Raw genomic sequence first — 26,777 nt, forward strand, 5'->3', positions numbered from 1 at the left:
AGGGCCCACAGAAAAGCCTGGAAGTTGAACACTCATGAAAAGGCCATGCATGGAGTCTCAGAGTTGTAGAGATTTTAGGGATCTTCTTTTCTTTTTTTAAAGATTTTATTTATTTGAGGGAGAGAGACAGCATACAATTGGGGCGGGGGGGGTCCCTATTTTCCCTTCTCTAAATGACCTCAATGGAGCCACCAGGCTCAATGGTTACTTTACAGTGTCCATTCCAGAATCAGCTTAAGATGATCTATGCCCCAGAATGGTTCCCAATTGCTTGCTAACTTTGGAAAATCATTAAGATTTATTTATCCTCTCTTCTCTGCACCCTTGTCCCACACACCCGTGGAAAGGAGACATGTCCAATGTACAGCCCCCAGCTGGGGAACTAGCTGGAGGACAGCCCTAATTTAAAATTCAAGCTCCCTAATAAGAGTCCAACCCTAATCCATTCTCTGACCTTGAATTAAACCCCTACTTTCCTTGGACCTCAGTTTCTTCGTCTCTAAAACGAAAATGTGGGTAAGAAGATCCCTGGGGGACCCCTGGGTGACTCAGTCAGTAAGCGTCTGTGGCCCAAGTCATGATCTCAGGGTCAGGCTCCCTGCTCCTCCCTTTGCCTCTTAATGGTTATTTAGGGTGTATGATGTGTTCGGTAGCCTGCTAGTGGGATCATGTGAATTATCTCATTTAATCCGCATAGAATGCCATGAGGTAGGTATAATTATACTTCCCGTTATACCCAGAAGAATTTGAGGCATGGAGGGCATTCCCACCCACTAGCCTCATGGTACATCGGAGCTTCCACCTGTGGCCCCATAAAGATGCTGCCGGTGGTCCCAAGGGAGAAGGTAGGTGGGTGCCTGCTCGAGTCCCTGGCATTTCAGCTGTAGCCCCACATCAAAGCCAGCTGGACAGCCCAGGGCTGTAGAGGACACCGTGTGGGCCAGTGCAACCGAGGGCTGGGTCCTTGTTAAGGAAACACTAGAATCGGAGCCAGAAGAACCGGTTTCAAGCTCCTCCTTTATGTTCTTTGTTCTCCAACTCCAAGCTTCATTTTCTTAATCTGTAAAATGGGGGTAATAATTGATGCCTCTCAAGGATGCTATGAGGATCTCTTCGCGGGTGAGGTCTAAAGTTCTTCATTTCTTCCGCAGGTTGGAAAGACACACCTCAAAGCCCAGAACCCTGCCCGACTGAGCCGCAGGGAGCTGGAGAACTTCTGCGTGTATTCCTAGCTGCTGGAGCCGTTCGCCCCTCCCTTAACGTCCCAGCGTTGCTTTGGGAATCAGCGCCATGGATGATACCGCATGAGTCTACAGAATGGAGCACAGTTTAGAGAGGACATGGGAGTTTTTTATAGTCTATGTCTTGTTTTTGGAAAATGATTTCTAGTAAGAGCGAGTCTGTTAAATAATATCTCTAACTTACAGATTGGATGAGAATGAGTAGACCATTGGGTAGTTCATCAAAGACTGCAAAGCAAGTCGACAGCCGCACAGCGAGTGTATCAAGTGCTATGCCGATGCAGGCTGCTATTATTACTAGCATTACGAACCCTTCCTCTGGTTTTCTAATGTGTGACTCATCTTTCCTCCTCTCTAATCAGGAAAGACCACGTTTCTAGACTCCCCCCTTGCCCAGGCCCATCTTCCAAAGAGGGAGGAAAGATAGGGTGACGCAGAGAAAGAGAAACAGCCCCCCACCGTGAGGATGGACTAACTAGCTGTGAGCCACTGGCAGCTTCTCCAGGAGGCCCGGGCCTAGGCTTTACTCTGACACAGAGGAAACCCCACTCCCCCCACCACACATCAAACCCTTACTTCTGGCCACTTGATCACGAGGGAGAGAGGGCAGGATTGAGAGTAGAAGGTGCAGAGCAAGCTGACCTCTGAGTGGAAAGATCACCCTGAGCCCGTGCTGTCCTAATAGCTGGACAGTGAGACCAGCTTTGCCTACGGTATGATGTATGATTTACAAAAACACATTATTAGAAATCTGTTTTAGCGTCTTCACAAATTCTTCACAAGTAGAAACATATTCTCTTTAAGTTCTGAGTCCTGACCAGTGCTCCCCACGGCGTATGCTGGAGCAAGGGTTCAGCCGGCTGAGCAGCTGGGAACTAGACCCCTGCTGGGCTCCCCTGAGTCTCAGGTCAGTCTCTTCCACGAGGCTGTGGGGACAAGAGATGAGACTCTGGCTGAGCCCAGTAAGGGGATGTGTGCGAGCTGGAAGAGGTCCCACTCAGAGACCCCAGCTGTGGCTATCGCATGGAGCCTGGTTCCTCAGTTGTCCACTCTGTATTTAACATGGGAATTCAATACAAAACCATGCTATCATTCAGAGGCATTCTAAATTTCTTTTCTGAGTTAAATTTTTGTGTCCCTTCCATATTCTGTACTTTTCCTCTCTATAGCAGCCAAAGGGCACTTGTGTCCATCAGTAAACACAAGTCTGTTTAGTTCCTCCTGGAGAGGGGCCTGGATTCCTTGCAAGTTATCGGTGTCTTCCAGCCTTGTTCACACTGGAGCAGAGGATCCCAGAGTCCCCAGACCCCAGGCCATTCAGTCTCATGGAGCATAGCCACAGCTTAACCTTGTTCATCTCCTGCCCTCCTGATCCCTCTCCCCTCGGGGCTCGTTGGCTGGCCAGCTAGCTTCCTCCTGGAGACAAGTGTGGGCGGACCACATTTTGGAGCAGGTGTCAAGGGTAAAAACCAGGAAAACATACGCAAAAGGAGCCTGGGGGCTCCAAGGCACATACTGGCAACTCAGCGCTCGAGTCAGGAGTTTGGTGAGCAGAGGGAGCTGGAAACGATGGGAGCAGGAACAATTCAGATGAACACCAGAGACACTGACACTGACCCGGCCTTTCGTGCAGCCTGAGTTGCAGCTTATTAAAGGAGCAGAAGAGACCCCGTGGTTTCTCCCAGGACTTTTGGGGATGCTGTATTCTAGAGTGTGATAATGCACAGCGTTATCATATTGTGTGTCTTTACTGAGCTTCTGTAGTAATGCCTTACGAGGATAATTATCCGTGCAATGACCAGCCAGTGAAGAAGCAGAAATTAAGCTCCTGCTGTGTATAAAGCACTGCTTGGTCCCCGGGAGGAACCACTGCAGGACACAGAAAGCATACGGACTCCACAGGACACATGCAGGAGAGCACAACAGCAGAAGCACAACGTTAAGGACATATGTGAGCTTCTAGGTGCAGAGACACAAACGTTCACTACAGTGTCATGAATGTAAGTCAAGGTAGTGCACCGTACAGGCGTGGGGATGGGGCGGAGCCGCAGCTGGGGGGAAGGAGCGATGCTACGGCTGGACCTGACGATGACAGGAGAAGTTCTTTGAGGTAAATATGGGAAGCTTATATGGAAGAGGCATTGTAAGCACTTACAAATACATCAAGAGAGTGATACCCATATGTAGTTAAAAACAGAAATCCACAGGACAAAGAAGTATAAGGTAAAAGCAACGACCCAGTTCACTCCCTGGAGGCAGCCACTGATAAGGACTTTGTCTTTCCTTTCGGATCTTTTGTACAACTATTCGAGCATATAGATACACGCTTCTTCTTCATCTAACCGGTAGCCTGTGATACACACTGTCCTGGGCTGCTGCTTTGTCCTTTGTCCTTCCACATTAGCACATACAGGTCCTCCCTTCTTTCCTTCCTCCTTCCTTCCTCTCTCTCTCTCTCTCTTTCTAAGATTTAATTTGTTTATTTGACAGTGAGAGTGAGAGTGAGAGAGCACAAGCAGGGGGAACGGCAGAGGAAGAGGGAGAAGCAGGCTCACAGGTCAACACCCCAGCTGAAGGCAGACGCTTAGCCACTGGGCCCCCAGGCCTCCCTGGTCTTTCCTTTCTTTACAGAAGTGGCAGGGCTTGCTGTCGCATGGGTTCGCCATTACACATTTAACCACATTCCTACTAAATGGACATTTAAGTTGTTTCTGTCCTTTTATTTAAAAAGCTACTACAGTGGACATGATTTTACAGGGGTCTTTGTGTCCATGAGTGAGAATATCCATTGGATTCATTTTAGCAGCTGTTTAGAAGATGGGGTGAAGGTCCAGGGTCCTTCCAACAACGTTGGACCAGTCGTGGCAGAGTCCTGAGTTGCTGCCTCCAAACTGTAGAAGCACACAAGGGGACAGACGGAGCAAGGACTTCTTGAAGGCCGGGGACTCCAAGACGGAGCCTGTGTCTGATCTATTCATAGATTTGGGAAGTCACAGGGGTAGGGGGAAGGGGGCGCGTCAGATTCAGGTATCTTGGAGACACTAAAGGCAGTTCTGAAGTGCTTCTGTCTATAAGAGCTCCAGGCCTTACACCTTCCAGGAGATTTTCCAACTACAGGGAGAGAAGCAGCAGCTGCTTTTCTTTTCAGGTGAAATTTTCATAGGTAGGGATTTCAGAAGACTCAGGATCATTCTGTTGTGGTGGTGGCACCCCCTGTGAGCCAAAAGACACAAAGCATATTGTTAACAAAGCCCGGGAAGCCCTGGTTTCCTCGGCCCTGTGCTGCTGCGAGAGGAAGGTCCGGCCAGGCTAAGACTGGTCCGTGCTGTAGAAGTCAGGTCAGATGGACTGGCCCTGGGATGGAATAGTCCATCAGGCCGGCTGCAGGCATTTCTGGAGAACCTCCTACTGGGAAGTGGGCAAGGCTCTCTGTAAGGCAGATAGAGGGCAGTTTAGTGCAGCACGTTGAGGGGATACAGAAATGCAATAAAAGGCCTTGCTCTCAAGAAGCTACTGTCTAATGAGCTCAGTCTCTGCCCTGGCTGGAGAAGCAAGACAAACATCTAGAGAAAGACATTCCAGGTGGCAGAGGTTCTGCCGTAAAGTAATGGTTCAGACTCTCAGACTTCACGTTCCCAGGGTTCTGAGGACTCTTCGTTCAGGGAAGGCCCCAAGGAGAAGGTGAGGCGTGAGCTGATGCAGAGAGGAGGGCCTGCCGGGCGTCAGGAACAGCTCGGGAACGGCATAAACCTTCGAGATACCGTGCAGAGACAGTGTCAGAAAGTAACGGCTCAGGCAGGTTTGAGAAGTTCCTGACCAAGTAGGCAATGACAGTCTCAGGGGACCCAGAGTGAGGACTCGTGGTCCTGAAAATTCTGAAGACAAGGGGTAAATTCTGTCAAGACCCCAGCTGAGGAAACACGCTCCTGTCCACTTAGGTTGTGAGTGAGGGAGTCCCTGGGGTGGTGTGTGAACCACGCAGGACCCACCAGACCAGTGGTGACTCAAGGCCGTTCTGAAACTCCGAGTAGGGACTGATGTCCATGACTTTAAGATAGACCAGTAGTGACCCAAACACAAAGGGCCAGGTTGGAGTAGAAAGCAGCTTTGGGAGTATAGTGTAACGTACAGATGAGGTCTCAAGGCCACAGGCGAAGTACCTTGTTGGCTAAGCATAGGCGACCTTCCACAAGGCAGGACATGCGTAGACGATGGCTGAGCAGAGCTGCATACCGCACAGATGCTTACCGACCAAGTTCTAGCCACCTTTTAAGGTCCAACACAAGTTAGTTTTTTGTTTTTGTTTTTTCCCATGAAGTCTTTCCTGTCGACCTCAGTGCAATGATACCTCCCACTTTCAATGTCTGGAGAACCCTTGGGAATGGCACACCTCACAAGTAGTATGTAGAGTGTTTTCATTTCCCTTCTAGGTGATTGAATCTTCTCCATGCCTCTTCCACTGACAGCCAGATAAGATAACAGGTCTTCAAGGTTAAGGATAGTGCCTTCACCGTATCTAAATCCCATAGTATCTAGCCTAATTCTAGACACACTCAAGATGTTCAATAAATATCTATTGATTGACGCATCAATCACAGAGAAGTAGCATAACTGAAAACCTTTGAGTTTTTCTTTTTTAAAATCTTGTTTGCGGGTGCCTGGGTGGCTCAGTCCGTTGAACGTCTGACTTGATTTCGGCTCGGGTCATGATCTCAGGGTCGTGAGAAAGGGCTATGTGCCTGGCTCTGTGCTCAGCAGGGAGTCTGCTTAAGATTCTCTCTCTCCCTCTGCACCCTCCTTCAGCAAAATAAGCAAATAGATCTTTAAAAATTTTTTGTTTGGGCATGTTAAAACAAGGAGGAAAAACAGGGAAGGAATTCTGGGGGAGATCTGAAAACAAAAAGTATATATGAACCCAATCTTTTCAGGGAAGTAAAAGCGGAGCAGGCAGCTGGATTCAGGTCAAGGTTAAGTGGTTAAGGTTATTCAGGATTATTTTAAAGCTCTTTGTGGTTTTTATTTTTTACTTATATATGTATGTATTGTTTTACAAATATTTTATTTGAGAGAGAGACAGAAGGAGAGAGGGAGGGAGAAGCAGACTCCCCAGCTGAGCAGGGACCCTAGTGTGTGGCACAGTCCCAGGACCCTGAGATCACGACCTGAGCCGAAGGCAGATGCTTAACTGACTGAGCCACCCAAGTACCCTGTATTTTTATATTTTTAAAATATTTTATTTATTTGACATAGAGAGAGAGAGAGGGAGAGCGCGCACACAGCAGAGGGAGCAGCAGAGGGAGAGGCAGGAGCAGATTCCCCCTGAGAAGGGACCTGACGTGGGGCTCAATCCCAGGACCCTGGGATCATGACCTGAGCCGAAGGCAGAGGCTCTAACCTACTGAGCCACCCAGGAGCCCTCTTTCTGGTTTTTAATACTGAAAGTCCAACTACTGTCTGTATGACCTTAGGCAAACTTAGCTTCTGCGAATCTCAGCTTCTTTTGCTAGAAAATGTGGATGATAACACATTTGTAGAGGTGTCCTAGGGATCACATGAGAATATGTTTGTCCATGTTTTATAAACTTGTTATGAAAGTTAGTTCTTCTTATTTAATGGTAAATTCTACCATTAAGGGACCTTTCAACATCACAATAAAACCAATGTATTATAGTTAATAGCACATTTTCCAAAAAATCTTGACATTGGACTATTGGCTAATTTCCAGTTGTTTTGGGAAATTGCCGTACTGGTGGATTAAGGGTTGGAAGTAAATTTGGAAATATACATAGATCATGCAGCATTTGTGTTTATAGCTTCTCATTCCGGTCAGTGTTAAGAATAATCAATACAAAACATTATTAAATCAATTAGAAACATTCAGCCTTTGGCCAAACAGATGGGAATCAGAAGTATTTGTTTAAGCATTTCTGTTGACCCTGGAGTGTGTCAGGGGGATGTGTAGTGGAGAGAACTTCAGCTCCTTTCCATGGGGATCTAGGACTTTCGGTTAAAATGGTCTGTGTAATAGTTCCTTGCTTTAGGAACCCTGGGATACAGAGAAAACTGTTCTCACCTTCTGAGGTATCTGTATACAGCTGTAGACTGTGGCTGAACTCTCCTTCTGCTCAGGAACTGGGGTATTTCCCTGTAATAGACCAACATCAGAGTATCTGTAATCACCAGATAAGAGCTTTCCAGGGTTTCACGTTCAGCCCTTCAGGGGAGGGGATACCCCACGAGGTTTAGGTTTCATTCAGAGGTTGGTGGCTGCCTCCGTGCAGTGGGGGAAGTGCTCTGGGTGCTCCCACCTCCCTTATCAATGGCCCAAGATTGGGAGCTGAGGATAATCACCTTCACCCCAAGGGACCCCAAGGTTTGGTGAACATGGATAGAGCCACAGCTATCTGCCCATGTGCTGCTGGTTCTGGCCCCCGTTTGGAGGGACTAGTCATCACAGTTATTGGATGGTTCTAGAAGTGGAGGAGGAGGGAAGGTGTACTGATCCAAAGGGCTCACCTGCAAGTTGACGACTATTTGCATATACACTGTGTTGTCCTCAGGTGCAGGCACCGTGCTTTCTGGAGTGACAAGATCATACTCTGCTTGCCCCTCAGATGATGAGTCAGATCCGTTGTCCTCCTGAGTGAGCAAGTCATACTCATGGTGCCTCCCAGCCTTGGGTTTGCCCGAACTCTCCCGGTCCTTCTCCATTGTTTCACTGCTGTCAGAGCTGCTGTCGGAGCTGGGCCTGTGCTGTTGCTGGGCAGTCTCAGAGAAAGTGTCCAGCTTCTGACACCCTTGGGAGAGCATAGTGCACGGTGTGTGGTCAGTAGTGAGTTTCGAACACATTGTGTGGCTGGGTTAGAAAGTGTGCCAGCCCCTACCTCTTTCTTGTTTTGTGCAAGGATCCGACCTGCTCTGATCTCTACTCCAAGTGAGGCCTAAGGAACTGAAAGAGAGGTTGTCCTGTGTCCCCACAGCGGACTCTGTTCTACTCTCCCTTCCTTCCTCCTTTCAGGGATTCACTCATTTCTCTTGGGTAAACGTTCATGGAGGGTGACACGGGAGGGACTTAGCAACGCTCTGTGAGCCGAACTGGCTCTGCAGGCTAAGCCACCCTGAGTGCCACACTGTGTGGTCTGGGAAAACACAAAGAGGCCATTAGACCTGCTCTTGAAGGAGGACACTGTCCAGCAGGGGGTCAGATCCATACGGAGATCAGTGAATGCAAGCCCGGCTCTGGCAAGGGGGACGTGACAAGTGTCAGGAAAAGGTGAGGACTTGGTCTCGGGTTAGGAAGCAGAGAAGAACTCAGGAAGTTGGTGGGATTGAGGTGGGCCTTGACGGAGGGCTGGGATTTTGATGAGTGACAGGCTGTCGTTGGTTGAAGAAGCAGTATGATCAAGGTGTTCAAAACATTTAACAGGTGCAATGGATGCAAGACAATCAGAGTGGGCCCCTGTGTTGAACAATTCGTTGGTACACCAGGTGCATGTTTAGCTGCCTTTGGGGACACATCAAGGGGACTATTTGGTCTGAGTGTAGAATAATAATGGTTCACACGTACCAAGTGCCTTATATGTATCAGACAGCATCCTAAATACTCCATCCTAAATGTATTCAGTCTGCATGAAATCCCATGACACAAAAACTACATTTATGTAGCCCATAAGGGTTAAATATTTGCCCGAGTAAGCGGTGGGGTCAGGATCTGATGTTCTTAGCTAATACTCCAAACTAATACTCAAAACCTGCATAGGAAAAACGTAGGTAAAGGGTGGTCTGGCTAAAGAGTGAATGAGAATATAAGAGTAATTACCACCTCTTGAGTGCACAGTGTTGGCACTGACCCACTCAGTACTCACAGAAACTCTAAGGACTGGGCGCACTTATTTTCAAGGTAAGGAAACCGATGCATAGAGATTGAAGTGCCCAACGTCACTTATGAGCAGAGTCAAGATTCAAACACAGGACCGCCTGGCCTCAGAACACACACACTTGGCCCCTAGGTTTTAGTGACTTTTGAATAACAAACAAAGGCCATGAGGAGCCATTGATGGCTTTAGAGCAGTCAGAGTTGAGCTTTGCAAGGTAGTGAGCAGAAGGGATAGAAAAGAGAAACCCTGGGGAAGGAAAGGCCAGTTAGGAAACTGTTATACTTTTAGGGAAGAAATAATAAGGAATGGGAATGTCTGTTAATGAGGACTAGTTAAATAAATTAAGGTACATCTGTAGGATAGAATAAATAGGAATCAGTCTTACATATGTCAGTATTACTAGGATATTCTGTTAAGTTAAAAAAAGCCAGGTTCAGGAAAATGCTGTAGATTTCTCCCATACGTGTAACTAAAAGAAAGGCACCTACACACACACACATATACACAAACACATATGCACAAACCTATTTAATGCCCATAAATGCATTAAAGACCCCAAAAAGATTTAGAAATGCATCTTAACGATGAAAGATGTGGGGGGAGGGACCAGGAGATTGGGATTGGGAAGGAGATTTAATTGTATACCATGAGAATATACGATTTTTCAGTTAAAAAATCCCTGCTCAGTAAACAGAAAAATTGTGACACAATGAACCTTGGTAGTGACCAAAGATCTGGAGAAGAGGACACTTTGATTCCGTCTGTCCTTCCTTCCTTCCTCCCTCCCTTTTAAAAAATAGATTTTATTTATTTGATAGGCAGCGAGACAGCCAGAGAGGGAACATAAGCCGTGGGAGTGGGAGAGAGAGAAGCAGGCTCCTCACAGAGCAGGAGCCCAACATGGGACTTGATCCCAGGACCCGGAATCAGGGCCCGGGCTGAAGGCAGACGCCTAACAACGGAGCCACCCGGGTGCCCCAAGAAGAGGAGACTCTGAAGAGATGCTAGGGAGGTTAGAGAAGCAGACCTTGGGAGGTGCTGGGGAGCGAGGAAGATCAGGGATGGCAGTGGTGTCCCCAACACTTCCTTACTCCCTCTCCCGTGCCCAGATCACAAAGGCACAATGGCACAGGCTGGGGGAGACCAGGGTCTTCCCCCAGGTTGTGAGGAAGGAGCCGGTGAGAACCTCCACCCTTACCGTCATTCCTACTTCTTGGTCCCTTTCTCTTGGTAATGTTTTCCCATCCCAAAGGCCCACACTGTTGGATTCCTTGAGCTGCCGGCATCCCACCCAACCCCGCTTTCCATCTCTTCGGGGGATCTCTTCCACGAGAGGTTACATGGTTTTTTTTTAATAGCAGGGTTTGTCCCAGTGGGGGGAGTTTGGGAATTCCTTAGAATTCCAGAGCTTAGAGTTCAGGGTGGTAATGGAGGATACGGAGCCATGGGAAGCAGGGGTGGTAAGACGCAGGCATCTCATCTCAGCATTCCAACGCCTATCAGGACAATTCTACTTTTGCATACTTTGTGTTGTTGGGATGTTGCACCGTATTTTGTTCAAAGAAAGCATTCCTTAGCTTTTTTAAAAATTGGAAAACCACTGCCTCAGGGATGTTCTTGGGCAATAGGTGTCCTATGAAATCTTATGGGTTTTAATTTTAAATAGGTTTTAGTTTTGCTCCTGCTGCAAATTTTACCATTCTATCCAGCCTTTGTTCCTCCATTCTTGGAGTGAGGAAAATAACTCCATCCTCATCGGAGCCCACATTTAAAGGATGATAATGCCGGAGGAACCCTACAGATCCCAGAGGCCAGGCCGCCTCCCCTATCTCTGGTTATCATGTTTCTGGAGTCTGTCCTGGCTCTGATTTCTGTTCCCCAAACTTTCTTTCTCCAAGCCACATAACTTCTCAAACTTTAACAAGCATATGATTCACCTTGAGATGCAGACTAGAGTTCGGTATCTGGGGTGGTGCCCCAAACTGGAATTTCTAACAAGCTCCTGGGTGATGCCCCGTGTTGCAGATTGACAGATCATACTGAATAAATTGTCAGGCTTTGGAGCTTCCATCTGGCCCAGGGACCCCACAGCCCGTGTCATTGGTGATATTACCTGGTGCGTCTGCTGGGGTTTCAGTGGAGCTGGAGCTGGAGGCTGGGTCTGAACCTGACAAACCAAGGTAGAGAAGACTTAGCAATAGGTCTGTTTGGAGAGAGACGTGTGATTCTAAGTGACAAAGGAGACGGGGAGAGATTTCCAGAGACAAACACAAGAAAAACGCTCTAGGGAGGGGGTGAACCCTGACATGAGTAGGAACCCACAGGACAGGTGGCCAGAGTCCCAAGGTCATTTTCAAATGAAGAGAGGGCCCTGGAGCCTCCTGCCGTCCCTCTGTCCCCTCTGTGGTGGCCACTTCTCAGGTTCATTTGCGTCTTGTAGGAATTGCTGCAGGGATCTTATGTGTTCTACCCAATATGCTCTTTCGGGAACTGTTCCATTTCCCCTGCAATACGAAATTCCAAGGGAGCTGCCAATCATAATAGCTAATCCCGCTGGCCACAGTAGTTGGTCCAATCAATGGTCACATGAGCCAAGGCTGCACCAACCAGAGATCTTTCAAGTCGGAGTTGGAGGGAAACATCTTTTTTCTCTTCCTGGTGGCATATCTCTTAGTAGATACCAGCCTGGAGCTACCAACTGCTGTGTTGTGGCACAGCCCACCCCCATCCCTGCCCCTCAGCTCAAAGAGTAAAGTAAGGGTGAGAGATGGAGGGCCCTGATTTTTAACTCTCTGGTAACATTTGTCCCTAAGGCCAGCTCCTTCCCTTTCTTCCCCAAAGATTGATTATGTGAGTCCCAAAATAATGAATCACACCTTCTTCACTGCCCCCCCACCAAAGGTAGTTTGAGTTGGGCTTCAGCGATTTGTAACTAAATTTAGAGTCCCAACGAACAGCCCTCTCCCACATCAGGAGGAGAAGAAATGAAGTTTTGGGAGAGTAGGGGTAAGAGGGGACCAGGAGAGGGCAGACAAGCCTCCGAAGGTCCCAGGGATGTGGTCTGGTGCTGGCACGTGCAGTGATCTCAGAAACCCACATGGTATTTTTTGCTTCCAAATGTACCAGATGAAGATCCCAAAGAACAGGATGCTGGCTATCAAGAGTCCAGTGTAAAGCTCTGTGTTCCTCTCAGGCCCTTTGAAGAGGAAATGAATGACATTAATACAAATAATGACAAGAAGGTTGGAACAAGCAATGGACAAAGCATAATGTCCATCTTAAAAAAAAAAAAAGCAAAATGGCCTCTTAAAATCTCATGCTATCGCAGGAAATATTCCTTTTCATTCATTCATTCTACAACTATTTATTGAGTAGGCATTGTTCTGGGCTAGAAATTATAGCAGTGCTTAAGGTAGACACTGTCCCTAGGTAGAGAGATAACATGCTTTGCCCAGTGTCACAGAGTTTTAAATACTTAGACAGGATTTGAATGTAGGCTGCCTGGTTCTACCTAAGACATGCTTATCCATCACACTACACTGCTCCTCTCTGTAAATGGTGTAAGGGCAGTTCTAGGCTCAAGACGGAGTCAAGATTTCTACCTCGTAGGGCTCTAAATCCATCTGCCAGCCTGACCTAGAGTTATCACCTCCCAGGTAAACCTCTCTTTTTCTACTTCCTTCTAGAACAGAACAGAGCACAGAACTCAGGGTTCCACTCGTGATTTTGTTTTGTGACATTGAGCAAGTCCCTAATCCTTTCTGAGTCTCAGTGTCTTCATGTAACGGAGGATAGTAAGGGTATTTGCTGTGTAGGATTATTGTGAAGCTAATTGTGTTAAAATGCGCATGGTCCTAGAATAGTGCCTGGCATCTAGGGAGAGACCCTAGGGCTTCCTTTCTAGCCACTCAGAGTCTGTGTTCCCTCGTGGTCTGCCTTCCTTCACCGATCCATTTCAATCAACTCATCTCCACTAACTTCTGACACTGTGCTGTCCATGTATGGTAGCCACAACCCATGCTCTAAGCCCTTGGAATGTGGCCAGTATGACTGAAGAACTAAATTGTTTACTTTATTTAATTTCTAAAAAATTGAAATGGAAATAGAAACATGGTGATTTAATTTCTTATTGAAAAATGGTAAGTAGGTTTGGGACAACTTGGATATGTAAAGCTATTTTTTTCAACTGTCACTTTTATGAAATCTGAATACAGATGGAATGCTTCCCATGGAAATTTGTCATCTGAACGGAGATGTGCTGTTAGTGCAAAATCCATACTGGATTTCAGAAGCTTAGTACAACAAGAAATGTAAGTTATCTCAATGGTAATTGTATTGAATATAATCCAAAACGGTGATATTTTGGATTTAGTGGATTAAATAAAACATATTATTAAGGTTAGTTTTACTTGCTTCTTTTGACTTTATCTAATGTGGCTATTAGAAAGTGTGAATGACACGAGGGACTCCTGTTATATTTCTGCCGGAATGTCCTGCTCTTGCCCACTCTTGTCCACACTCTCTCACTGCATTTCATAAAGAACCACTCAGACTGCGAACACTTGGATACCAACGTCCCGGTCCCTGAAGTCTGGCTGAGCAGAGATAAACGGTAACCTGGACAGATGTCGCCAGGAAGAAACTGCTGGGAGCTGCTGCTGACAGGGTTGCTGGCGATGCATGTGATGTTGGGGTGATTTGCACCACGTGTCCAAGAGACATTGAGGTGAGGTCCCTCTTGGGATTCGAAGGTTCCTTTTTGTAGGGGGGCCCATCTGTATGTCACGTTGTATCCATTGTCCTCCACTGAGCATGTCAGGTTGACCCTGCAGATACCATCCTTAGCAAGCCCAGGATGCCAGGTAATTTTTGGCTTCTTCAATCTCCCTGTGTGAGGAGAAAGACAGACCTAATGTGGAGTCAGGCCTGCCTGCTGGGCAGTCACCATGTCCTCACTCATTCAGAACACACTCCTGAAGTTGGGTGTTGGCACCACCTTAGGGCTGAGAAAGTGCCTCCAGGAGGCACAGGAATTTTGGAATGCACCTGGCCTTTCTCTTGGCAGCCATGGAATCTCAGACATACCCCTTCACCACTATGGGCCTTTGATGCTCAGATGTTAAACAAAGGAGTCAAAATAAAAACTGGAAAAAGAAAGACATCACATCACTCCATAGTGTACCCTGTGAAGAACCAGCAAACCCGTCAATACAGGTAGGTACAACGTCTCATGCACTCTGAGGACTTGAAGGCTTACCTGTTGAGGTTCCATCATCGGCCATCTTTACTCAGGAGATAAAGGGTGAAGAGCTGAGTGCCGCTCTGACATAGAGTTAGTGCTCAATAAGTGTTAGCGATTTTAAAAGAAATATAACACTGGCACTAGTGATTCCTAATTTATTATTATTTTCACTTAATCTTCTTTCTCTTCTTTTAATAGTTGAGTCATGGCATGCCATAGATGTGGACTAGCTGACTTCCAGCATATTCTAACAGGACCATGCTCCGTGAGTCTCCATAGATAAGTAGACACCATCAAACCCAGGCAGGGGATGTGATGACCGTGTCTGGGTGGTACAGCTGAAGCAGGTGGCAAATGTAAACCCAGCTGTCAAGCCAAGCTCCTGCAAGGCCCAAGCCTGAGGAGAAAGACTGCAAGTTCTGTCCCTCACACTCGGGAGAGCCAAGCAGCCATCCCTCTTGGAGGTCAGAGGGTCTTTGGATACTAAAGCCTTTCTCCTCAGTCTTCTCTTTGTCCTCTTGAGCCTGCTGTGCCCTTATCTACAAGGATACTCTTCTATAAAAATGCGGGTGGAAGAGCTCTGAGATCCACCTGACAAGCAGTGCAGGACAGGGACAAGCACTGCAGGTTGGGTGGCGGAGGCCAACCTCGAGCTTAGCAGAAGGGGGACTTGGCAAGCAGTTCCTGCCCAGCTGCTGGCTGGAAATTTTCCCTCCGGTGAGTTGACTTGTCTGGACTCAAAAGCTGTGCTAGTGATCTGAGGTATTTGGGGAGGCAGGGAAAGGAGCAAAGAGGAAGGAGAAACATCCCAGGGGAGGAATGTAATGACGAGTACTCTGCTCAGAAACTCACCATAGACATGCAGCGTGATGTGTTTTGTGCTGATGACTCCAGAGGCCTGGGAGCACACGTAGGCATGGTAGTGGCCAGCATTCTCCATCTTTAGCCGGCCAATCATCAGGGAGTAGTCTTGGCTGGAGTTCATATTGGCATCCTTGAACTTCGTGAGTGGATCAGCTGTTGCTGCTGCTCTCCGCTCTTTGCTGATAATAGACGTGTTGAACATCCAGATGACGTTCTCTCCGGCGTGACTGGCCGAGAGTGTTAGGGGCAGGGTGACTGACTCCCCCAGGATCCCCACTACTGTCTCCCCTATCGACTCTCCTCCGGAGGGTCCTGGAGCTGCAGTCAGAGATGAGACATTGGGGCTTCAGTCATTGGGTCTCTTCCCTAAACCCTCAGCCTGCCTGAAGGAGATTGAAGCCCCAGAAGCTCTCCTGCCCTCACCCCCTTTCCCTTCCTCTGACAAGGCCTCCCTGCTCGACACTTGTCATGGACAGTCATGGCTCTGCCTTTTGCACACTCAGGCCTCCCTCGCCCTCCCTGTCCTTCTGAGGAGACCGCGGGGGATACCTCCAGCTAAAGAAAGAACAAATTATATCTCTTCATCCATCTTCCCTTCCCTTCCCTTGCTTTATCTTTAAGGTTTCAGAGTTCCCTGGGAGCTCCCAGGTGCCCTGCCAGTCTCTCTCAGACCCCAGAGGGTGAGAACAAGATTCTTCAAGCCTGTCTTCGTCCTCACTCCACCCGTGTCCTGCCAGAATCCTGGTGGTTTAGACTCCATGACTGCTCAGACCATCTCTGAAATCCCCTGGAGGGCCCAAGTGGAGCCTGTACCTATACAGAACTGCTGGGCGCGGACGGGGCTGGAGGTGCTCTGGCTGACCGGGTTCCTGGCTGTGCAGGTGTATTGCAGGTCTGGGTCACACAGCGTCCAGCGGATGATGACAGTGGAGCCCTCCTGCGATTCAGAAGCCTGCGTGTCCTGCAAGGTCCAGCTGTACAGAACACTTGTCCACGCCCTCTCCACAGAGCAAATCAAGGTAACGTTGCAGGAGCCACTGTCGGACATGTTCACAGACTTCACGATGACTTGAGGCTCCGGCACCTGCTCTGTAGGGACAACAGCAACAAGGAGATTACTCAGATCCCTTCAGCAGCAGGACACAGCTGGGAGAAGAGGCTGGTGATGATAGAAGACCCAGGGACAGAAGGAAGAGCCAGAATACCTGTTCCAGGGGAAGTTTTCTCTTAGTTTCCCCCGCAGCCTGGACTGAGTGCCCCTCTTCTACACTCCCGTAAATCCCCAAAGAGTGTTACCTCCATGCCTCAGCGAGACACCAGTCCGATTACTCCTCTGTCTCCCCAACAGTACATGAACTCCTTCAGGACAGGGCCAATGCCTGTGCCCAAATACTAACACCCGACTGGCCCGTCTTTGGAAGTCTCTCTTGCATGTTTGGTGAATAAATGCACAAATGAATCAGCTCCAAACTCTGTGCAGCAGGGAGTTCTGCCTCTAGAATTTGGAGTTGCTTTTGTCTTTTGGTTGGAATTTATGGCCATGGTGCTTTCAGACCTTCTCCCGGTCCTTTCTTTCCCTTTTGTTCCATTTCGTCTGTCCACAGCGCGCGTGTGTGTGTGTGTGTGTGTGCGTGTGTGTGTGTTTAAGTGTGCTTTTTTGGGGGAATTGATAATACATAAAATTGAAAGGATACAAAAAAGCGTACATAGTTTAAAAAGCAAGCTTTCTTGTTCCCAGATACTTGTTTCCTCTCCCCAAGAATTATGCTACGAACTTCCTGTTGATTTTTCCAGAAATATTCCAGATATAGACACCCACATGATAGTATACTATATAAGTATATGTATACTAGATATTACTATTATATATACTGTATATTACTATTATATACACACACACTGTCCTGAAGGCTTTAAAAATTTAATTATATGTTGGCTTTCTGGGGAAGACGGCAGAGTAGAAGGACCCTAAGCTCACTTGTCCCATGGATACAACCGGATAACACCCGCATCCATGTGCATAACCCAGAAAATGCCCTGCGGACCGGCAGAACTAAGGCTCCACAGCTAAATGTATAGAAGAGGTCACCGCAAAGAGGGTAAGAAAGGCAGAGGCGCAGTTGGGAACTTAGGGACCCACAGGACCGTCCACAGGATGGAGGGATAGTGTGGGTGCAGAGGAGGGACAGAAACACTCTCACACAAGGAAGAGGAATCCTCATAACATTTGGTTTGGAAAACCAGAGGGGCCTGATTTCGTGAGTTCTTACAATCAGCAGCGGCTTAACACCTGGAACTTTAAAAATGGGCTGGCTGGGCTCTGGGAGGGGGAAAGGAAACTGCATCCCTGTCTATAAAGAGGCAGCACAACAAACAGCACTCCCCCTGCCCCCCAGGACAGTAGCAGCAGTTTGAAAAATCACCTGGAATATGTGGGAAGGGGACTTGTTTACTAATCTCAGAACATGTTCCGGAGGGGCAGAGATCACGCGCAGACTTCTCCAGGAACAAAGGAGCTAGAGGACATAATTTCCTTCCCCTGTCCCCACCCCACCTCGCTAGACACATGGACACCTGTGGCAACATGCAATACCTAACTTGCTAACAGCTCACCCGACCCCTGCATTCTCCTGTAGACATACCCCTCCCTGTCATGCCTCCTTTGCAGACCTGCTCCCACCGCAGACTTGCACACCCCTTGCTAACACCAGACACCTTGCCCTCCACCCAGCCCCCGCTTCTGCAGATTTGCTTCCTGCAACCCAGCTTGCCTGGGTCCCCTTTGCTACAGGTCCCCTCCTGCAGCCTGCTTGGAGGGGGAGAAGCAAAGCTTGATACGCTGCCCAGCTTGCCCCTGAGTTCTCCTGTGGTCCTGACTTGTCCAGTGTGCTCCCGGCCAGAGCCCATCCAAAGTAGTGCCTCAAACCTGACAGTGTGCAAGCAGTGCCAGCAGGGGCCAGCACTCCAAAGTCCCAGGCACTTCCCGTCCCAGGGGGAAGGGAAGATGAGATGACCACACACAACACACACACACACACACACACACAAACACACACTCCAACATGGCCACAGCAATGGGTTTGGGACCAACATCTGGTCTGAGGGCAGGCCCTGTTCACCAAAGAAAGAGTCTCAGGGAACAAAACAAGGAAATCACTCTGTAATTCAGTGCTATTGCATTTCTGGCAAATGTCTGCTCTGACTCCACTCAAGCCCAGGCAGCCCGCGACTGGCCACTAACAACATGAGCACAAATAGCTCTTAACCCACTGAGCCACCCAGGCCCCACATTGATCTTTTCAAAGAACCAGATCCTGGTTCCATTGATCTGTTCTGTTGGTTTTTAAGCTTCTCTTTATTTCTGCTCTAATATCGACGATTCCTTCCTTCTACTGGTTTTGTGTTTTGTTTGTTCTTCTTTTTCTAGCTCCTTTAGGTGTGAAGTTAGGTTCTTTCTTTGAGTTTTCTTGCTTCTTGAGGTAGGCCTATATTGCTATAAACTTCCTTCTTAGAACAGCTTTGGCCGCATCCCAAAGATTTTGGACTCTTCCCTTTTTCTTTGTCTCCATGTACATTTGATTTCCTCGTTGACTTCTTGGTTGACCCATTCATTGTTTAGTAGCATGTTATGTAACCTCCACGTATCTGTGTTCTTTGCAAATATTTTCTTGTGATTGATTTCTAGTTTCATAGTGTTGTTGTCAGAAAAGATGCATGGTATGACTTTGATCTTTTTGAACTTGTTGAGACTTGTTTAGTGTCCTAGTATGTGACCTACTCTGAAGAATGTTCCACGTGCACTTGAAATGAATGTGTATTCTGCTGTTTTAGGATAAAATGTTCTGAATATATCTGTTAGATTCGTCTGATCCAATGTTTAGCCAGTTAAGGGTCTGTCTTGGGCCCAGGGTCTTGGGATTGAGGCCTTCATCAGGCTCCCTGCTTAGCAGGAGGCCTGCTTCTCCCTATCCTTCTGCTGTTCCCCCTGTTTGTGCTGTCTCTTTCTCTCTCCAATAAATAAATAAATAAATATTTTTTTAAAGAAAGAAAATATCAACAATATTGATAAACCTTTAGCGAGTCTATGGGAGAAAGGAGGAGGAGAGAAAGAGAGCGAGAGAGAAGACTCAAATAAACAAAATCAGAAATGAAAGACGAGAAACAATAACTCACACCACAGAAATACAAAGGATTATAAAGAATATTATGAAAAATTATATGCCCACAAATTGGAGGATCTAGAGGAAATGGACAAATTCCTAGGAACATAAAGAAACAGAAAATTCCAGTACTGGGTATTTGCGCAAAGAATATGAAAACACTAATTTGAAAAGATATATGCACCCTTGTGTTCATAACAGCATTATTTGCAATAGCCAAATTACAGAAGCAGCCCAAGTGTCTATAGATAGATGAAAGGATAAATAATATATATATATAAAGAATATATATGTGTGTATATATATACATATACATGTATGTATATGTATATATGTGTGTATGTGTATATGTATGTGTACACATACATATACACTCACATAAATGTATGCACACACACAAATATGCACACATATATGTATATACATACATATATACACATATGTATATACATACATGCACACATACATATGTATGTATATACACACATATACACAAATATATACATATACATATATATGCACACACATACATACATATACAATATATATATATGAGTATTAGTAAGCCATAAGAAGGAATGAAATCATTTTTCTAAAGATTTTGTTTATTTTTTTGACACAGAGAAAGAGACAGCAAGAGAGGGAACACAAGCAGGGGGAGTGGGAGAGGGTGAAGTAGGCTGAGCACGGAGCCCAATGTGGGGCTCGATCCCAGGACTGTGGGATCATGACCTCAGCCGAAGGCAGATGCTGAACAATTGAGCCACCCAGGCGCCCCATGAAAGGAATGGAGTCTTGTCATTTGTAACAACATGGATGGTTCTAGAGAGAATTTTGCTAAGTGAAATCAGTCAGTCAGAGAAAGACAAAAACCATATGATTTCACTCATATGTGGGATTTAAGAAATAAAATGAACAAAGGAAAAAAGCACAAACCAAAAAACAGATTCTTAACGACAGAGAACACACTGACGGTGCCAGCTGTTGAGTAGGGCATGGGCGGACTCAGGGAGGGGATTAAGAGCACACTTCTCAGAACCGGCCGAGGGTGATGTACGGAAGTGCGGATTCACCATAGGGCACACGTGAAGCTAACATAGCACTGTGCGTTCCTGGTGCTGGAATTAAAACAAGCTATTAATGTGACTTAGAAATTGCTGCAGGTTGGTACATATGGAGCTCATTCATTCTGTTTCTATTCCCTGCAAAGTATTCCATTTCTTTAACATATGCAGAGCACTCAACAAATCAATAAAAAAGGTCAAACTACCTGATAGAAAGGTCAAACTACACAGTTAAGCTGAACTGTGTCTTCCCAGAGTTCATATCTTGAAGCCCTAATTCCCAGTACCTCAGAACATGATTTTATTTGGATATAGGACTGTATTTGGAGATAGAGGCCATTACGTTAAAATGAGGTCATGAGAACGGTCCCTAATCCAAAATGACTGGTGTCTTTATAAGAAGAGGAGATTAGGACATAGAGGACACAGACAGAGGGATGGCCATACAAGGACATATCAAAACAGGCAGCTATCTGCAAGCCTAGTAGCAAGGTCTCAGTAGAAACCCAGCCTGCTGACACCCTGATCTTGGGCTTCCTCTCTCCAAAACTGTGAAAATAAGCTTCTGTGGTTTAAGCCACCGAGGCAGTGGTATGTTGTTATGGCAAACCCAGCAAGCTAGCTAGTACAGATGGGTGAAGGGTATTAACAGAGTTGCAGAAAAGAGAACACAAATGGTTTAAAACACATTTTGGCTGTGTTTTCACTCTGACATCTGTATTTATGGAACTGCATGAAAAGGACCAACATGGTGGCCCTATTTGTCCTAGAGAGATAAACACCTAGGAAGAAAAAAAATCTGCTTTTAAAAATAAAAGATTAGGGGCGCCTGGGTGGCTCAGTGGGTTAAGCTACTGCCTTTGCCTCAGGTCATGATCTCAGGGTCCTGGGACTGAGCCCACGTCCAGCTCTGTGCTCAGCGGGGAACCTGCTTGTTCTTCTCCCTCTGCCCCTCCTCCAATGTGTGCTTTCTCTCTGCCTCTCTCTCTCTCTCTTTCTCAAACAAACAAACAAACAAATAAACAAATAAATCTTTAAAAAAAATAAAAGTTCGGGGTGCCTAGGTGGCTTAGCCGGTTGAACATCTGGCTGAGTCCAGCTCAGGTCATGATCTGGGTTCATAAAAGTGAGCCCTGCGTGGAGTCCGCTCAGAGTCTCTCTCTCCCTCTGCCTGCCATCTTCTCAAAATAAACACATAAAATCTTAAATAAATAAACAAACAAACAAAATACTAAAACCCATGGAAACTCTCTGGAACTCACCATAGACGTACAGTATAAATGTCTTGTCAGTGGTGACTGCAGAAGTCTTCCGGTTTATCTGGGCTTTGTAGGGTCCAGCATCTTCCAAAGTCAGGCTGCTGAGACGCAAGGAGTAACTGTCCCCGCTGATGTTTAGTCGGTCCTGGTAGCTTTTGGCTGTGATGAAAATCTGTTTTTCTGCTGTTACGAAAGCAAGAGTGCCTTGGGGACCACTCCAGGCGACATTCTCAAACTCTGTGTCTACTGAAATGTTCAGGGGGAAAATCACCAAACCCCCTAGAATCCCGGGCACCATTGCTGAGGTTGAGTGCTTTTCAGAGGCTCCTAGCCCTGCAGAGACAGAAGAGGGATTTGGAGAAGAAGTAGCTGGACTCCTCAAGTCAGCCTTCATTCATTCATTCTATAAAAACATACTGGGAACAAATGACAGATGTTGAGAAATGAAATGAAATTCCTGCCCTCCTTCCTCTAGGCTCATTGCCCAGCAGAATCATTCCTTCATTCCCTCACTTAAAAAACACTCTGTCTTATAAACGCATCTACAAAATCAGTTAAACAGACTTTCTAGTTTTCTGTCCCAATGTGGAAATTAGGCTGGTGACTTAGGGTGAGTTTTTGAATTGCTCTGAGAATCAGTTACTCATCTAGAAGACAGAAAATGTTCACACCTATGCTATCTTCCTTTAGGGATATGGTAGAGATGGAATAAAATAGGTTGCTGTAAACCGTAAAGAACAAAGCAAGTAAAAAGGAAGCATATTTTAAAAAATGAGACGGGTTGATGAATGGCTAGCAGGGTGGATAGATGGACAGGCGTGGGGGAAGGCAAGTGATGTGAAAGTAATGGTAGCGCCAGGGTGGGAAGCACGGGAGTGTTAGTGCAAAATTCTTTCAAGTTTTCTCTGTGTTCAAGAATTTTCATAATAAAACGCCGGCCACAAAAGGACCATTTCTCATCTCAATCTCACTCTTCCTTTCCCTCATTGTCCAGGGGATCTCAGACTGGCTTTGTCTTGGCCAGGGAAATCTGGTCTGTCCTTAGGAACAAGGTTTGGGGTTGGGAATAGTTACGTAGCAAGGATTCTGCTCCTGATTTCCTCATCTCGAGAAAGACCCAGATCCCTGATGTACATTGTTACCATGGCTTCCATAGGCCCAGCATCGGTCCGAGGCCGCTCATTTTCTTGCAGGGGCCCTGTGAGTGTCTGCTGGGGGACCTCAATGTGTATTCCCAGATTCAAGAGCTTCTGAGGCTCTGGAGAGTCCTCTGATCAAATTTGATCCAGATCCAATCAGATGGGTTCAGGACCCAGATTACTCCAGGAATCTGCTTTGGAAGTAAGTAGAAAATGTTGGAGAGAAAGGAAAATCTGAAGCCTGGAGAGACGGGAAGAGACTGAGGTGTGCTCTGAAGGCCCAGAGTGTACAGAGTTATGCAGGTGCACAGATGAGACCCCTAGACTGGTGTAGACTGGTGCAGGGCTGGGGACCGGGGCGTGATTCTCTACCCACATCAGCCAAGCACTTGGACCTTGTAGGGAGGTAGCTATGAGGATGCAGGACTAGGGACCTTGGACAAGTTAGTCTAGGTCAGTTCAGGAAGATTCTAGGGGCAGTCAGAAAGCAGAAACTGGGTTCGTGTGATGCTGGTTTGAAGTTACTCGAAAGAGAGCTCTTCACCTCTGAAAGATACTGTTCATGATTTCTACGACAACTAGCACTGTGTAGAAGTGACCTCATTCAGTCCTCAAAATTACCTGAAAATAAGCTCATGTTTACAGAAAGGGAGCTAAAATTTTGGGAGTTTTAGCCACTTGTTTAGATGACAGGTTGGTCAGCTGCAGAGCCCAGATTCCATGTACATGATGTCCCAGAAGGTGGAGGCCGAGAGCTCTGACCACCTTCCATCCCAGGAACCCAGAAGGGCCGGAGTCTTGGCTGGGCACATATGACGCACCCGTGTCTCCTCACATCAAAGCAAGGCGCACAGACTGTCAGCAGGAGAAGAGAGCTGTGGTTCGTGTGCGAATCCTGCTACTGCTGCAGCAAACAATGCTACGATGCTCCGTGACTCCCAGTGCAGGGACAGAAGTCCCAGGCATCAGCCATCTTATTTTGAACTACGCCATTTGGCAAATAATAAAAGGGTGTACAATGATTGTGATAACTGAATTTGGCTTCCCCACCTTCAATAGTTTCCAAATAGTGCATTTAGTGATTATTATAACAATCAACTTCTCCCAGCTACATGCCAAGTGCTTGCTTACAGATAACATTTTTCAGGTACAAGAGAGTCTTGCATGATATGTCTTACTAATCACATTCTATGTTTAAGAAACTGAGGCTCACACAGCTAGGGAACAATGGAGCAAAGATTTAATTTCAAATGTTTCTGATATTTGTAGGGGCAGAGGATGGGCTGCCCTGAGGTGGGCCACTTTGGCATGAAGACTATTCCAAACCGAAGGCAATCAAGACCATGTGGGCTCCAGAGAAACTTTTGCCTTTGCCTGAACTACACAGAAGAATCTGAACTGGGGATCTTTCCCAGAATAAGGGTTACCAGCAGAGATGAATTTTATCTGAGTGACCGTTCTGCACGGCAGGACAAACCTCTAATGACCGTACATCTTCTGTTCTCTGCACTGCCCTGTGAACTGCCCTCCTTCCCTCGGAGGTCCCAGACCCCTGCCGCCTTCTCCTTCGTCTGGGATGACGTAGATACCTCATTTTGCCTGAGGGTCTTTGGAATTTCCTTGTCTGTGTGGACTCCTCACATATATGTCATTAAATTTTTTTTTTTTTCTGTTAATCTGTCTCATGTCAACTTGGTTCTTAGTCCAGCTAAAAGGACCTTGAAGGGGACAGGACATTCTTTCTCCTTGACATACCGAAGTGGAAGAACTTTGCACCCTACTGCCTCCCAAGTTCCTGAAACCATTCCCTGGAGACACAAAGGCATCAGAGAAACTCCCTGCTAGACCAAGACAGTGAAGTTTGAGGTCATCCCCAATCCGCGGAGCTAGATAGAGGGAGATGCCTCTTTACCTTGAAATTTACTTGTTGTTCATCTGAGGCTTGAGTGACATTAGATGGTGAACTTCTGGTTTATCCAACACAGCCAGGTAGCACCCCAAGAGTTGGGTGTGACTACAAGGAACCATGATGCTTGTCATGTTTTTATGGCAAGCAAAGATGAGATGCAAAGTGAAAAGAGATTAGATTGGAACCCAGCCCCAGGGTCTCGGCCCTGCCCCCGAGCATGCATCTGGAGGTTTTCTAGAGCTCCCCTCACTGCCACCCGTCCACCCCCCTGCGCTCAGATCCCTAGGCTAACTGTGCTACCCTCCACGGTCCTGAGGAAAATCGTATTCCCAGAGGGACGGTAGAGGTCACTGTCCCAGGGGACTGAGACCCTCCCTGGGGTACTGAGTCAGCTCTGCCCACTGGCCATGCTGCTGAGAGATGTTTCCAGAAAATAGCAGGACTTGGGCCTGGACGGGGAGGTAGGATGTGGGGAGAAAAGGACATTCGGAGAGAAACCACCCAGCCCAGGGCCCCCAGGCCATCTCCAGACCGCAAGGGAAGCCCCCGGTTTGGGACATCTGACGAACATGGCAGATGTAGAAAGAAGTTCCAGCAGTTCAATATGTTCCCAGAAAAGGGGGTGGCTTGTCACCAGAATTTTCATGTATCTCTCTGTGGATTTTATCCACATTGTACAGGGAACAAACTCATCACTCAGCATTCCTTAGCGGGAAAATGTCAGAGTGAGAGGAACATAGTTATTTGAGAGTTATTTGAGACAGGGGCCAGAACGTCACCTACTCACGGTGAGTGACTATGCACAGGCTGACACACGCACACGCCCCCCCCACACCCCCCCACGTACACGCTCACACACGCACATGCTCACACACGCACATGCTCACACGTACCCGCTCACAGATGCACATGCTCACACACATACACGCTAACACGTGTACACGTTCACACACGTACATGCTCACACACGCACATGCTCACACGTACCCGCTCACACACGCACATGCTCACACGTACCCGCTCACACACACACATGCTCACACGTACCCGTTCACAGATGCACATGCTCACACACGTACACGCTAACACGCGTACACGTTCACACACGTACATGCTCACATGCCTGCGTGCACACACACGTACATAAGAATAACGTGGAACCCACAGACGAACTATCACAAGGAGAGGAGTTTCTAAATTTTACCAACAAGAACTCCGGCAAACAATGTGACCAGCCCCGGAGGGACACCGCCAGTGAGGGGCAGTGGCCATAACGGGGACTTACCCACTGGCAGGAAGAGGAGACGGGTCCAGAGAAAGGAAAAGAACATGTGTGTCTTGGTCTTCTGTGGTTTACTGGAGGACGGGAGAGCCGAGTCATCCGGGTGTCGCTTGGGGCCTGCCATGATGATTTGTTTGTGGATCTCCGGCTGAAAGAGGAAGCACTTACGTAACACAGAGTCCTGTGCACGCGTGTGTCTGGTTGGGCGAGCGCTGTCTGTAACGGGCACCACAGGCTCCTCCCGCTCGCTCGGGCTGCGCAGCCACCCCAAGGTCGAGAGGAGTGCGCTCTACCGACTGAGCCAGCCGGTATGGGTCTCTTCTCCGTGTGGGGCTGGTGTCCTGGCTTGCTGCTACCCAGGAGAACGTGGCTGTGGTGATAAGCTGTCACTTCTGAGATTAGGTGCCAAAAGGTTGTGTCTTCCATCTCCGTGTCTCTCTCCCTCTCTCCCACCCCCAGGTCCCTTTGCCTGGAGCCAGGTATTGTGTTGTGAGCCGGAGGCCTCAAGGCGAGGAGCCAGGGGAGAGCGCCAGCCCAGACCCAGCAAGGCGCGCACGTCTCTGCCAACAGTTCATGAGGACTTCAGAGCCCCCGGGAGGCCGTGCCTGCCCAGGGAGGTCGGCAACCTCGCCCATGCTTGACTGGTGCTTGGTGAGACACCGGGACCCAGAGGCACCAGCTAGGCTGTGCCTGGTTGGCTGATCCCGAGAGACCGTGAGGTAATAAATCTTATTCTAAGC

At 47.5% G+C, this 26,777-nt stretch overlaps 2 protein-coding genes and 1 long non-coding RNA gene across 7 annotated transcripts in view; 2 read left to right on the forward strand and 1 right to left on the reverse strand.

Annotated features, from left to right (window-relative positions):
* The window catches only part of CD244 (CD244 molecule), a 28,814-nt gene extending 26,477 nt beyond the window's left edge, over positions 1 to 2,337 (forward strand). For both annotated transcript variants that reach the window (XM_004775883.3, XM_004775884.3), the window contains one exon: positions 1,152 to 2,337. In XM_004775883.3, the coding sequence (XP_004775940.1) occupies positions 1,152 to 1,232 (81 nt within the window). In that variant the 3' untranslated portion in view covers positions 1,233 to 2,337. The remainder of the gene's footprint in view (positions 1 to 1,151) is intronic.
* Positions 2,338 to 3,940: 1,603 nt separating this feature from the next.
* LY9 (lymphocyte antigen 9) lies at positions 3,941 to 26,330 on the reverse strand. 4 transcript variants are annotated; one of them, XM_004775882.3, is made up of 10 exons: positions 26,041 to 26,330; positions 21,711 to 22,040; positions 16,038 to 16,313; positions 15,213 to 15,542; positions 13,736 to 14,005; positions 12,216 to 12,314; positions 11,232 to 11,285; positions 7,758 to 8,038; positions 7,315 to 7,386; positions 3,941 to 4,454 (listed from the first exon to the last, which is right to left on the reverse strand). In XM_004775882.3, the coding sequence occupies exons 1-10, from the start codon at positions 26,159 to 26,161 to the stop codon at positions 4,386 to 4,388; spliced, it is 1,902 nt and encodes a 633-aa protein (XP_004775939.1). In that variant the 5' UTR covers positions 26,162 to 26,330; the 3' UTR covers positions 3,941 to 4,385. The 4 variants fall into 4 exon arrangements, with proteins under 4 accessions (XP_004775939.1, XP_044942517.1, XP_044942516.1 ...); XM_045086582.1 differs by lacking the exon at positions 26,041 to 26,330 and adding an exon at positions 24,759 to 24,852; XM_045086581.1 differs by lacking the exon at positions 12,216 to 12,314.
* LOC123393724 lies at positions 12,310 to 16,694 on the forward strand. Its single transcript, XR_006608528.1, has 3 exons — positions 12,310 to 13,428; positions 13,660 to 14,332; positions 14,559 to 16,694. It is a non-coding gene; the product is annotated as an uncharacterized LOC123393724 (long non-coding RNA).
* Positions 26,331 to 26,777: the final 447 nt, after the last annotated feature.

This window comes from Mustela putorius, unplaced genomic scaffold (assembly GCF_011764305.1).
Source record: "Mustela putorius furo isolate JIRA1106 unplaced genomic scaffold, ASM1176430v1.1 tig00000997_pilon_pilon_pilon, whole genome shotgun sequence".
Taxonomy (NCBI): Eukaryota; Metazoa; Chordata; class Mammalia; order Carnivora; family Mustelidae; genus Mustela; species Mustela putorius.

What these genes read in the sequence shown, in the direction of transcription:
- LY9 (XM_004775882.3), bottom strand. Translation starts at nt 26,161, where the DNA reads ATGGCAGGCCCCAAGCGACACCCGGATGACTCGGCTCTCCCGTCCTCC. An exon ending in TCTCCTCTTCCTGCCAGTGG is followed by an intron (nt 22,041 to 26,040) that starts GTAAGTCCCCGT and finishes CTGTCTCTGCAG; the next exon opens with GGCTAGGAGCCTCTGAAAAG. An exon ending in TTGGAAGCAAAAAATACCAT is followed by an intron (nt 11,286 to 12,215) that starts GTGGGTTTCTGA and finishes TTGGTTTGTCAG; the next exon opens with GTTCAGACCCAGCCTCCAGC.